General features: G+C 47.0%; 1 protein-coding gene across 1 annotated transcript; it reads left to right on the top strand.

Annotated features, from left to right (window-relative positions):
• Window positions 1–9,852: 9,852 nt before the first annotated feature.
• Window positions 9,853–12,013, top strand: LOC108939998 (uncharacterized). The gene is made up of 4 exons (XM_018761731.1): window positions 9,853–10,068; window positions 10,585–10,920; window positions 11,065–11,195; window positions 11,401–12,013. Exons 1-4 carry the CDS (start codon window positions 9,996–9,998, stop codon window positions 11,488–11,490), a joined length of 630 nt encoding a protein of 209 aa, XP_018617247.1. The 5' UTR covers window positions 9,853–9,995; the 3' UTR covers window positions 11,491–12,013.
• Window positions 12,014–14,069: the final 2,056 nt, after the last annotated feature.

Here is a 14,069-nt window from a genome sequence, read left to right as displayed (position 1 = left end):
ATCAATTCTGAACTTAGTTTTACCATCTGCGAAGGAGTAACTGCAGAGCAGGCAATGGAGTTAAGGCCTTAGTAACACCTGACTGAGACCGTGCTTTGAGGCTCAGGTCCTCGAGGAAAACTCTGCCGGGGTCCCAACAAATGTTCACAATGGATGCTGTCTGTGCGTCTTTCTTCGCCCCACCTGAACCTGGAGTGCTGCGTCCCACAGTATGTACTACCTGTAAATTGTGCCCAACGTTTTCTAAGACAAATTTCAACGCTGTATTTATTTCTGATAGAATTTTCTGAATTTTTCCCCCGACTGGTTCTTGATCCACCCCATACCACCTCATTTAAAAATTCTGGAATCTCTCCTGTCTCACAATGAATCTAGTTTGATCCCACTTCTCCTCTGATCTCCTGAAGGCAACATAAATGAGTATAAATGCGCCTCCCGGCATCCGTCACGATAACCGGTTCGTGTCCCCTTCCCCCTCCGGCCTTACGCCCTGTGTTGCCGGGTAGGCTCCGGTTCCCCGTGACCCCGTATGGGACAAGCGGTTCTGAAAGTGTGTGTGTGTGTGTGTGTGTGTTTTGACGATGTCATTTTCCATAGGCAGCTACTAGCGCCAAGTGTGTCAACAAAATGGTGGTATTGGAAAAATAAACCGTGCTTTGACCATTGTGTGTCGCTGTCTAAAGCTCTTCCGGTGTGAAATGCACTTTTTCTTGACCGCTACATTGCTTTGAAGGAAGGCTTCTGCACTTCGAATAAATGTAAATGTAATGTAAAGTGTTGAGAGGCGTCCCCTGGCAGCTGTCCTTGTGCATAGAGTCAGGGGCTGTTACTGAGTAAGGGGGGGGGGCGGTTGTACAAATAAAACTCAGAATATGTGTCTGAAAAATGAGTGCTGCTGTTAAGTTCTTCTGTCTCATTCTGAACAGAAACACAGTACAGCGGTTTCTAGAACTGATTCCAGTAAAGTTATATCAATTCTTATCAGTCAGAGGAAAACATTATTAAGGCCTTGAAAACGCAGCACTGAGTTCCATCATTCAGCTGCGTACAGAAGCTGACGCTTGGCTGATGGTACTGCAATCCTGAACTGCTACTGTCACATGAAAGCTTGATAAAAAATGTGGTCTATAATACACATTTCTGAACTGCTTGTCCCATACGGGGTTGCGGGGAACCGGAGCCTAACCCGGCAACTCAGGGCGTAAGGCCGGAGGGGGAGGGGACACACCTAGGACGGGACGCCAGTCCGTCACAAGGCACCCCAAGCGGGACTCGAACCTCAGACCCACTGGAGAGCAGGACCCGGTCCAACCCACTGCGCCACTGCGACACCGCGCCCCCCCGCTCTGTAATACTTTATGTAATAAATATGATAAAACTCAGTCCATTTAAATGGAAACTTGGATTACTCATTATTCATTTAAGAACTGATTTGTTTTTATGGTTTCAGGACTTTCACTGAAATGAGGAACAGAAATTATTTAGGCCCAGCGGTACTGAGATGAGGGGGCATGGTGGCGCAGCGGGTTTGCCTAGGTCGTGCTCCCTGGCGGGCCTTGGGTTCAAGTCCTGCTTGGGGTGCCTTGCAATGGACTGGTGCCCCGTACCGGGTGTGTCCCTTCTAGCTCCAGCCCTGTGCCCCGTGTTGCCTGGTTAGGCTCTGGCTTGCCGCGACCCTGCTTGGGAGAAGCGGTTCCAGTCTGTCTGTGTGTGAGTACTGAGATGTAATTAAGTTCAGTGAAAATGATCATATTAATGCACAAACATAAATTAAAGAAAATATTTTCTTGTCGTACTTCAAATGAACGAATGAAAATACCAAGTAACAATTGTGTAAATCAATAGCTTCATTTGAATTCCCAAGTGAGATACGTATTGACTCTCCTCTAACCCTAAATCCTCTTACATTTAATCTTTTAGCTGACACTTTTCCAAAGCAATTTACAATGTTAAGGTACTTACATTTATTTATCCATTTGCACAGCTGGGAGCAATTCAGAGTAAGTACCATATTCAAGGGTACTACAGCTGGAGGTGACTATTGAACCTGTGGGTCCAAAGGCAGTAGCTCTGACCACTACATTACCAGCTGTCCCTGTACGTGTAAGTCAGGGTTAACCTAAGAAAAAGCTCTTCAAAAGTGCACCTTGGTTGACCTTGAACAGCAATGAAGCAGATTCTTGAATACTACTGGCACATTGACATACAAACAAAACTGGGACCAGAAGTCTAGTAACTTCAATCTTTCGTAAGTCCAACCATTACATCCCAATCCATAAAATTCTAATTGTAAAATTCTAATTAACAGTGTTTAGTTGCTGGACTTATTCAGGATAAGCTTCTGTAGAAATATCAGACATGGCTCTAAGGAAATAAAAAATGAGCTGCAAGTGTTTTCCTCTATACCATAAGAAGAGTGTGAGGCAGTGCGCAATGCAATGAGGAGATTACATCAATTCATTGTCCATCATTAACATGAATGACATTAAAAGCTACCTTAAACAGACTAAAAATAAACATGCGTAATGTGCAAAATCTCTTATTCTATGTGTTCAGTTCTGCTTTATATGCAGTGCCATACTTCTTCTATGTAACTGTCATGTCCACGCCCGCACCTCAGTTGACAGCACCTGACGATCACCAAGCACCTGACTCACCACACATCCTTTAAAAGACCCTCCTCAGCTCCCATACCTTTGTGGAATCTCGTCTGAGACAACCGTTCTCTTTCGTGATGTCTCGTTCACAGACAACCCTTGTTTCCCTTGTCCATCCTCTGGTTTTCGACCTCTCGCTTCATCCCCCGACCATGTCCACGGATGCTCGTTCCAACTCTGACCTCCAACTGACAGACCCTTCGCATTGTCTCCTGACCAAGCCCATGGATACTTGCTCCGACTCCGGCTGCCGATCGACTAACTTTTCGCCTGCCCCTGACGCCAAGAACTTGCCTGAGCCCTTAAGTCCAGACAAACGACCCTGCACTTGGGTCCAGCCGTTCTGGCTACCTCGGTTCCACGTGACAGAAGATTCCACCCTAAAACACATAGACTCAGCAGTATCCCAGTGTCTGTGAAATGTGCTGGATGCGCTCCAACGCAACTTAAACCTGGAAGCAAAACCAGAGCCCGAAAAGGTGTGAACCTCCCTGCAATTCTGTGTTTTGCCACCAGAGGTCGACCACACTCCATGGGTGAATCTTTCAGCTGCTTCACAAGTGAGGAACAGGAGCTGGATTAATACATACAGCTGGCAATCGCTCTGGATCATCGGTTCCACAAGTGTTCACCACAGCCTCTACCGGCCACCAGAAAAAACCCCGCACCCTTACGGGTCAGACAAGGACATCTGACTCCCAAGGAAAGGCAGCGACGCCTCTTAGAGGACCTTTGCCTTTATTGTGGAAGAGCCGGACGTTCCTCAGCAGTTTGCCCGGAGAGGCCTGTCAGAGGGGGGCCTCAAGCTAGCCAACCCAAGGTGAGCAGACCCCTCCAGCCAGTCCCTCAACTCACTCTTCCTATTGTCCTAATGTCGAAGTCGTGCCATGTGGTTACGCACGCATTCGCAGATTCAGGAGCGGCTAGCAGTTTCATGGAGGCCGCTTTTGCAGAGGCACATGGCTTTCCCACATACCACTGTGAGGTCACTTTATGGGTGAAAGCGCTCGATGAGCAACCACTAGGGACTGAGGTGGTGGAGACCAAAATGGTTGCGATCAGCCTCCAGACAAGGGTGTGTCATGTGGAGATCATCTATTTTTTAATTATTAGGACCCCTGACATCCCGGTGATTTTGGGTTACATTTGGCTGGCTGCGCACGACCCGGTGTTTTCATGGAGTTCTAGGGAACTGATATTGTGAGGGATATGGGGGGTGCGGTGGCGCGGTGGGTTGGGCCACAGTCCTGCTCTCCGGTGGGTCTGGGGTTCAAGTCCCGCTTGGGGTGCCTTGTGGTGGACCGGCATCCCGTCCTGGGTGTGTCCTCTTCCCCTTCCGGCCTTACGCCCTGTGTTACCGGGTAGGCTCCGGTTCCCTGCGACCCCGTATGGGACAAGCGGTTCTGAAAATGTGTGTGTGTGTGTGATATTGTGAGGAAAGCAATGCGCCTCCTCTTGCCTTACTTTGCCATGCCAAGCCACATTGATTGAAAGCCCTGACTCCACACAACCCCTGATGGTGCCAGAGGACTATGTAGACCTCACCGAGGTCTTTAGTAAATCCCGAGCATCTGCCCTACTACCGCACGGGCCATGGGACTGTGCTATTGACCTTCTGCCTGGAACTACCCCTTCCCGGGGCTGTGTTTAACCGCTCTCGCTGCCCGAACAGAAGGCCATGGAGGCGTATGTGACCGAGGCCCTGTCCCTAGGCAGTATAAGGCCATCCATGTCACCAGCCTCCACCGGGTTCTTTTTTGTGGAAAAGAAGATGGTGGCCTCTGCCCTTGGATAGATTACAGGGGTCTTAACAAGATCACTGTTAAATATCCACATCCCCTGCCTTTGATCACCTCCACGCTCAAACAAGTAGACGGTGCATGGATTTTTACCAAACTGGACTTACGCAGTGCATATAACCTCATCCGGTTAAGAGCGGGGGATGAGTGGAAGACTGCGTTTAGTACCTTAGGCCACTACGAGTACCTGGTCATGTCGTTCGGGTTAGCCAAAGCCCCGTCTGTTTTCCAGGCTTTCGTGAACCACCTGTTGAATGCATCCTAGTGTACTTAGACGATATTCTGGTGTTCTTATCTTTGATGGCCAAACACGTAACGCACGTCAGACAGGCGCTCGGTCGCCTCCTAGCCAATGGCCTCTTCATCAAGGGGGAGAAATGTTTATTTCACCAGGAGCAGGTCTCTTTTCTGGGCTTCATCCTTGGTCCTGACGGGGTGGAGATGGATCTGGCGAAGGTCCAGGCCATGCTGGATTGGCTCCGTCTGACCACTGTGAAGGCCCTATAATGCTTCCTGCGGTTTTCGAACTTTTACCGCCGAGTCATTTGTGGATTCAGCAGCCTTGCGACACCCCTCACCTTGTTGCTCAAGGGCAAACAGTCCCAGCTCTCCTAGTCCAAGGAAGCCTGTGAGGCTTTCCGGGATCTCAAGCGGCGGTTCACGACCGCCCCGATACTTAAGCATCTTGCCCCTTCACTGCCGTTTGTAATGCAGGTAGATGCCTCAACCGTAGGGATCGGGGTGGTTTTGTCACAGAGGCAGGGAACACCAACCAAACTCTTCCCATATGTGTACTTCTCCCAGAAATTGTCACGCGCCGAGTGAAATTATGACACTGGTAACACAGAACTGTTAGCGATTAAACTGGCGCTAGAGGAATGGAGGCACTGGTTGGAGGGGGCTGCTCACCCATTCTCAGTACTGATGGACCACAGGAACCTGGAGTACCTTAAGGCTGCCCATAGACTCAATCCATGACAAGCATGCTGGGCTCTTTTCTTTACCAGATTCAGATTCACCGTCTCTTACCGTCCCAGTTCCAAGAACAGCAAGGCAGATGCCCTGTCTAGACTGTATGACAAGGACCCGACTCCAGACGCACCCGAGCCCATCCTGCCCAGCACCTGCTTCGTGGGCCCCGTTCATTGGCACTTCATGCAGGACCTCCAGCAGGCCCAGACGGAGGAACCCAGCCCGGTTGAAACCCCCGAAGGTAAAGAGTACGTTCCTCCCAGGATGCGGCCCCAGCTATTCCATTGGGCATACGACACCCCGGCCGTGGGCCATCCAGGGGCTCAACAGACCCTGACTCGGCTCGAGAAGAAGTACTGGTGACCCTCTCTACGAGAGGACGTACAGGAATTCGTGCAGACGTGCTAGGTAGGTGCCCAGTCTAGGGCCCCGAACCAGAAACCCGCAGGGCTGGTGGAGCCCCTTCCGGTTCCAGCCAGGCCATGGTCTCATGTAGCAGTGGACTTTCTGACGGACCTGCTGCCCTCCGAAGACCATACAGTAATCCTGGTGGTGCTGGACAGGTTCTCTAAGTCATGTCGTCTGCTTCCTTTGCCTCGACTCCCCACTGCCCTGGTCACGGCTGAGCTTCTGTTTCAGAATGTCTTCTGGATGTTCAGTTTACCTGAGGACATTGTCTCCGACTGGGGTCCTCAGTTCGTGTCCAGGGTATGGAGGGCATTCTGGTAGAAGCTCGGAGTGTCCATGAGCCTCACGTCAGGGTACCATCCTCAGGCCAACGGACAAGTGGAGGAGCTGAACCAAGACCTTGGCTGCTTCCTGAGGAGCTACTGTGGGAAGGACCAAGACCAGTGGTCACGTTTCCTGCCCTGGGCCGAATATGCTCATAATTCCCTGTCTCACTCCTCCACAGGCCTCCCTTGTTCCCCTGGCACCCCACTGCCTCAGAGGTCCCTGCTGTGGATTCCTGGTACCTGCAGAGCGAGACGGCCTGGCGAGCAGTGAGAGACCACCTCCAACAAAGCATCCACCTGTATAAAGCACAAACGGACCGACACCGCAGCACCTCGTTCCTTCAGCCTGGGAAACGGGTATGGCTATCCACTAGATACATTCGCTTGAAACTGCCCTCCAAGAAGCTCAGTCCCTGGTTTATAGGCCCATATAAGATCCTTTGGAGGATCACCCTGAGCACTTACCAGTTGCAGTTGCCACCGCACTTGCGCATCAACCCCACGTTTCATGTCTCCCTTCTCAAGCCCTACAGGACTTCCATGCTCCAATTCACCCAGGGTGACCTGACACCCTCTCCGCCGTACGTGGATGGGGACGAGGTCTATACTGTTCACGCCCTCCTGGATTCCCAGCGCCGACATAGAGGGCTGTACTACCTGGTGGACTGGGAGGGGTATGTTCCAGAGGAATGCAGTTCGGTGCCGACATCCTCGACCCGTGACTCCTTTCCGATTTCCATCGGGATCATCCGGATAAGCCAGTGCCCTGTCCCAGAGGCCACCCTCCTTCCCGGTGTCGCAGAGCGGCTGGAGCCGCTCATAGGGAGGGAGATACTGTCACATCCATGCCCGCACCTCAATTGACAGCACCTGACTCACCACATACCCTTTAAAAGACCCTCCTCAGCTCCCATACCTTTGTGTATTCTCATCAGAGACAACCGTTCTCCTTCGCGACATCTTGTTCACAGACAACCCTTGTTTCTCGTGTCCATCCTCCAGTTTTCGACCCTTCGCTTTGTCCCCTCACCACATCCATGGATACTTGCTCCAACTCCGACCGCCGATTGACAGACCTTTCGCCTACCCCTGACAGCGAGAACTTGCCTGAGCCCTTGAATCCAGACGAACGACCCTGTGCTTGGGTCCAGCTGTTTTGGCTACCCCAGTTGCGTGACAGTAACAGGCGGCACAGGGAAGTGAAGCTACAGTAGAGAAAGGAGAATGAGCTGGAGAAAGTATTAAAAAGTGTTTCACCTTTAGTACCAACTGCATGTATCATTTGCCACAGAGGACATAATAAAAGTGGCCACAAGGAAGTGACCAGTTCATCAAGTTAATGTATCTGATCACTATCCTGTGATGGACTGGCATCCTAGGTGTACTTCTTTTCGTTACGTGATTGGCACTGATAACCTGTATTTGTGAAAAAAAAAACAAAAAAACAAAACAGGACTCCATTTACATTTACATTTATTTATTTAGCAGACACTTTTGTCCAAAGCGATGTACATCTCAGGAAAAGTACAATTTATGCATTACATTAAGAGAAGGAGACATAGCTGCAGACATGAAAGTCTCAAGCAAACCTAGTTACCTACCACTTGCTGCATCGAGGTTCATCGATTGAGTAGGTGCATAAAACACAGGATAAACAAATCCCAATACCCTCCCACTAATTTTTTTAAAAAAATTTTTATAAGATACACAAATAAGCATGTACAATGCCAGAGTAGTGGCTGAATAAAGGTTGTATCTGGGGGTGCTTGTGGAGTTACGATGCGTGAACAGTTACACTGTAAATGAGCTGGAGAGATCTTGGGTGAAGTGGATCTGGAAAAGGTGAGTTTTCAGAACCTTCTTGAAAGCAGACAAAGTTTCCGCAGTTCTGAATAACAGGGGAAGGTCATTCCACCACTACAAACTAATCAGCACAGCACATTCATTTATTTCAATAGAACTTATAGAAAACAATCAGCGCTGACTGACGTGCGTTCATCAAATAAAGAAATAAAACTAGACTTAATTTTAGACTATGTATTACCGACACATTAACTAATTTAATTTTCTTTAAAAAATACGGTGGCCTTCTTTATTGCAAAAGAAATTAGACCCCGATTGCAAAGCTCCGGAGCTTAGCCCAGGATCAGAGGGTGCAAGGCTGGGAGGGACACAGTGTGGACAAGATGCTAGTCCAGGATGTGAGACATCCTCATGTGTAGTTTCTGAATGTACTGCCTGGTGTGCTCCACCAGAGAGCAGTGTCCTTCTGTGAGACTTCTGAAGGTTTGCTGAATTGATGCTGTGGTGTAGGACAGGGTGCAGCACGGAATTTGTATTGCACAGGTTTGAATTGTGGTTCATCACTGCAGGGTCCAGAATGATAGGAGTAACAAGGGTTGGACAGAAGTCCAAACAGAACTGCAGCAGCATAAGATGACCTGTGAATGAGGATACTGAATTGAGACACCATCACTGAAGTCTTCATGCCTGACCATTGAGAACAAAGAATCAACTGTTTTGCACATGAGACCTCGGCTTATTTTCCCCAGTGGCAGATGTTCTCTCTTTAGGTGGTGCATCTAGCTGAAGACCATCTGTGCTCAGCCATAACTTATGATATTTATTTAGCAGATAATCTTTCCAATGAATACTATATAGTGTTATTAGCATGGGGGCGCAGTGGCGCAGTGGGTTGGAACGGGTCCTCCTCTCTGGTGGGTTTGGGGTTCAAGTCCCACTTGGGGTGCCTTGCAATGGACTGGTGTCCTGTCCTGGGTGTGTCCCCTCCCCCTCTGGCCTTATGCCCTGTATTGCCGGGTAGGCTCTGGTTCCCCGTGACCCTGTATGGGACAAGCGGTTCTGAAAGTGTGTGTGTGTGTGTGTGTGTGTGTGTGTTATTAGCCCACACACCTTATTCACCATGATGACTTACACTGCTAGATGCACTACTTACACTGGGTCACTCATCCATACATTAGTGGAACACACACATTATGGGGGAACCTGAACAGTGTGTCTTTGGACTGTGGAAGGAAACCTGCAAGAACATGCAAAGTCCACGCAGACTTAGCAGGGATCGAACCCACATCCTCCCCCACCACCCAGTTGCTGTGAGACAACTGCACCACCGTGCCGCCTGCATGTAACTCATGTATGAAATTTATACTGCGTAAAGAAGCAGTTTCTTTGGTTTTGACTTTTTTTACCTAAAATTTAGATGATTCAATCAAATTTGTTTAATCTGATGTACAGAATTTCCTGTTTTCAATGTGGATAAATGTGAGTTTTCAAAGTTTTCACGTTTCCTTAAAAGCCTTAATTCTGATATAAAATACATTGAAATGTATATGAAAAAATTGTAATATTGGTGCAATAATGAGGCATTATCGAGACTCTAAAATGAGCATACGCAAAGGCATTGGAAGAAAAACTGATAAGGAATCCTGGTTGCGTAAGAGTTTCCAGGAGAATACCGCTGCTGTGTGCGTCCTGTCTAACGTGGCATGGGTAAATGTTCCCATGCTGGTGTCATTGCTTCTCTTGTGGGATTTCTTCAGGAAACTTATTTAAAAGCAGCCGTCCCCAAAATGCTGAACTTTGTTCAGGGATGTGGTTATGTAACATTTCCCCTTTAGTAGACTTACTTGCTCAGAGAGAAGTAAGGACGCAGAGGGAGGCGTATCGCTGCACCTACAGAGAGCAACACCTCATGTGAAATGGGGGTCACAGATATGCGAGTGCAAGAGGAAGCTCAGCGTGCGTAGGAGTCAAACACTCTGCCTTTTATTGGCACGCAGGATTCACTGCCTCAGCAAAAGTGTGCCGGCACGATGGCAGTCGCACAGCAGCTCCTCGTACCGTTGACCCTTCTTTTGACGTCCTGTAGCGCGTGGGCCACCGATGGTGAGTTCATCCCTCGCTTACCGGCCGATACAGAAAGCCCTGTAGATGAGAAATAGGCTTCCTTCACTTTAAGTGTGTGCAGTGCAGATCTGACGGTTAAGGAGAAATCTTCAGAACTATCAATGGCTGTAGTAGGATAAACATCTGAAAATTTCATTTCGCAACTACCATATTGGTGATCTTCTGGAGGGAATCCTAATAACAGCTTTCTGTTGAATTTGTACCATTTCAATTTAGTACTCGTATTCCAGCCAAACGTTTTTTGTTTACGGGATCTTCTTACATTCATTTCATAACCTGAATAACCTTAATATAATTTTAAGGTATGAATAAATGATGCCTTCGTGTTAGAAAGTATTTTGAAGTATCTCGGCAGCTCACTGCAAGTATCTTTGCTTATGTGCATGCAGTAGCTTGAAGATTTTGGTCTTTGTCCAGTTGAAGTCAAAGCGCAGTTGTACGTCAATCCTTGTATGTCGAGGAAAAAAATTGTGTACGTCCTGTTCCAACCCACAGGTAAAAGCAGGATTCTGAAAATTAAGGAGGGAGCATCATTCACTGTGCGGTGCATCTCATCAGAGCAAGGCTTAATGTCAATGGATCTGCTCCAGAGGTTGGAGGAGGAAACGCACGTTCTTCACTTCTATGAGAAAACTAGGAAAGTGAGATTGGCAAAGAACTACGAAGGCAGGGTGAAGGAGAAGGGAGAAATGACCAAACTCTCCATCACGCTCATTAATGCTACAGCCGATGACTCCGGTATCTACTCGTGTGTATACAACAAGGTCAACGCAGGCACCCAAGATATAGAGAAGTTTCCAGGCATGGAAGACACTCTGGTTGTAGTGATGGGTGAGTATCTGAACGCTGCTCCTCCGTTCACAGGCGAGACCAGACATATCAGTGACAATGGCTCCTTATGTTAGAAACGTTTTTAAGCTACCGACATATAAAGTTTGCTTCTCATTGTATTGCCTGTCTGGTGGTGTCCCACAGGTGGTGTGAATACTTGTCCACCTGCTGACCACACACTAATGACACCCAGCCTTCTGATAGCCAGCGCAATCTCTGGCGGCTCAGTGTTCCTGCTGTGTGTCGCAGTCCTACTCATCTGTCTCGTTCCCAGGGTGAGCGTGTCATACGAATTTGGGCGACTCGGGAAACTTACACAACGTTCACATTCGCGATCCCCTCCAAGTGACTATTTAGGACCACTGCTAAAATCTACAACTTTTTTTTTTTTTTTTAAAAACCTACAACTTTCTAAACCAAAATATCTTTCACCGCATTCATTTTTTTTTACCTGACCTTGTATCCTGTTTGTTTTATAAGGTGAAAAAATTCTGCGCAAGAAAAAGCCACAGGAAGGCACCTGATCTCATCTATGAAGACATGGGAAGGAAGTGCTACACTCCTGGCTGACTATACCCTGCTGGGCTGTCCAGTTTACTCCTCCGCTTCACTAAGAACGGTCAGAGAAGCAGAAGGAGGACTTCCCTCAGTGTCAAACTGTCCTGCTTTTGCATAAATGCATGCACAGAAAAAAAAGACATATTTAAGTGCAACTCTTGCTTGTCAGGTAGAAAAAGTTGCGCCGTTATACACGTACGATTGTTTTTATCGTCCTTTACAGTCATGTTTTCCAAGAGAAGGTTCATGTAAAACATAACAACTCAAAAATGTGGAGGATGAAGAGGGATGACTTGTTTCCTGTTTGGGGCTTTTTCAGTGGTTTTATTGATAATATGTGTTGTTTCTCGTCAGGCTCCCGCCTACATAGCCGACACAATGGTTTACTCTTTTGTACTTGATTTTTATACATATTTTTTACAGCTTTTTATTTATAGGTTTCAGCACTGGTGCACACTTAAAAATGAATAGGCATGTATATGGAAATGGAAGATGACATATTTAATAAAATTCTAGGAACGCTGGAAAGGATGTCCGCGGCATCCCGTGACTGTGTCTGCTTTCAGATTACTTGACGTCATGTTTAACTTCATTTATCGGTGCTGTAATTCATCCGACTGCGATTGCAGAGCTTTTGAGCCAAAACTGCTGAGAAAATTTGCCAAGGGTTTCTGAAGTATCTGTTCAGTCATTTATTGTTGTTCATTGCACTTTCATTGTACAAATAATGTACATACTGTATCTTCTCAGTCAACCAGCATGTTGGGTTGTAGTTAAAGGCTCAGATTTGTACCCTGGAGCTTGCCAGTCTGAGCCCCTCTCTCTGCTATGGTCTAGCATCCATAAGCAAAGTACTTTCTCTAAATTGCTCCAATAAAAATATCTAAGTCCAAGTGGAAGTTTAGTAAAAAAGGATCAAATACTTGGGTAAAATCATCTGCTAAGCAGTAAATTATTAATTATAAATAATAATTATGTTCCTGCAGAAATTACAAGTAATACTCATAGTACTAATCAGCGAGTTGAAATCATGATTTCTATATATATATATGTACTGTATGTATATAGTTTTCTCACATCTCATATGTTTATTTTCATTTATTACTTTACAAAGGTGCATAGCTATCACAGTTTGTAATATAAAGCATGACTGCGAAGGTGTGACCTGTAAGAGACTTAAAAATTCAGTGAAATGTGGGATTTTACATGAATTATTTTAAATCACGCAAATGACCTAATTTATCATTAATAAGAAATTAATTATTTACATTTATTCATTTAATCTGACACTTTTCTCTGAAGTGACTTAAGATACTTATACTTAATCTACCCATTTACAGATTTGGGCAATTTTACTATTTTTATTTTTCTCTCCTTCTGTTGATATAATTCTCTCTTTCTATTTTTCTCTGAGAGAGAGAGTTTGTCACTTTGGAGAAAATCGTCTGCTACATGAATAAACGTAAATGTAAACATACTGGAGCAATTTAAGGTACGCACCTTGCTCAACCATATTAGAGCTGGGATTCAAACCTGCCACTTTTGGGTCCAATGCTCTAACCACTGTGCTACCAGCTTTGCATTTGGTTCCATTAAATATAAAATGAAAGGGGGACAGTGTCTCTCAGCCAGGCCTGCAACCACCTACCTGGAGGCTGGAAGCAGGAATTTATACAACCGCCACCCCTCTCTACAGCCAGCAAAATGTTCCCCTCTTGCTCATTAACACCCCCAATGCTACAAAACCACAGTTCACAGTGGTCTACCATGCTGGTCTGAAAGTCAGGGCTGCAGCAGGGTTAAAGCGCAGGATGGCAGCAGGACAGCGCTGAAAGGCACACAGCTTAAATCCAACTTAAGTCCTGATGTTGTAATTGTGTACGAGGCACTTTGCCTAAATCACACTATAAACCATCCATCCATCCATCCATCCATCCATCCATCCTTCTATACATCCATCCAATCTGCATTTCCAATGCAATGTCGCACTCGTTTGGAGCCTATCCCAGAAGCATAGTGTGTGAGGCAGTTTGTGAGGCTGGATGAAGCTTCAGTCCCTGACAGTGTGCTCGCGCAGACCCCTTCACAATCAAACGCACACTAAAGGCAATTTAGAGTCCCTAGTTCACATGAAATGCATGTGTTTGGATGGTGGGGCATTTTCAATCTTGGCGAAAAGCATCTGCTAAATGAATAAATGTAAACTGGAGGAGCCAGAGGAAAGCCATGTGTAGAAGAACATGCCAACACACAGACTGAGCCAGATCCAAAACCACATCTGAAGCCACAGGCCCAAGCCAAGGCGTTCTCTGTTGAGAAAGTTCTGGACAAAAGCAGAAACAAATTCTGTCTGGCACAAAATTAAATTCGTGCTCTGACTTTCAGAGACGGGAAGGCCACCGAGACTCAGTTGGTAGTGGTGTAGCCTCCCATCCCTAGGGCTGCGCAACTGGAATAAGGACTCGGCTCTCTCCGTTCCCTCCACGCTTTCCTCAGTTTCCTCCGGGTATCCTGGCTTCCTTCCACATTTGGAAGACATGCTTCTCAAGGGTCTCTGTAAACCATCCTCTGGCAATAGTGTGTGATGGGAT

This window comes from Scleropages formosus, chromosome 20 (genome assembly GCF_900964775.1).
Source record: "Scleropages formosus chromosome 20, fSclFor1.1, whole genome shotgun sequence".
Classification (NCBI taxonomy): Eukaryota; Metazoa; Chordata; class Actinopteri; order Osteoglossiformes; family Osteoglossidae; genus Scleropages; species Scleropages formosus.
The sequence above is the reverse complement of the archived record's forward strand: the minus strand, read 5'-3'. Positions and strand labels throughout refer to the sequence as shown.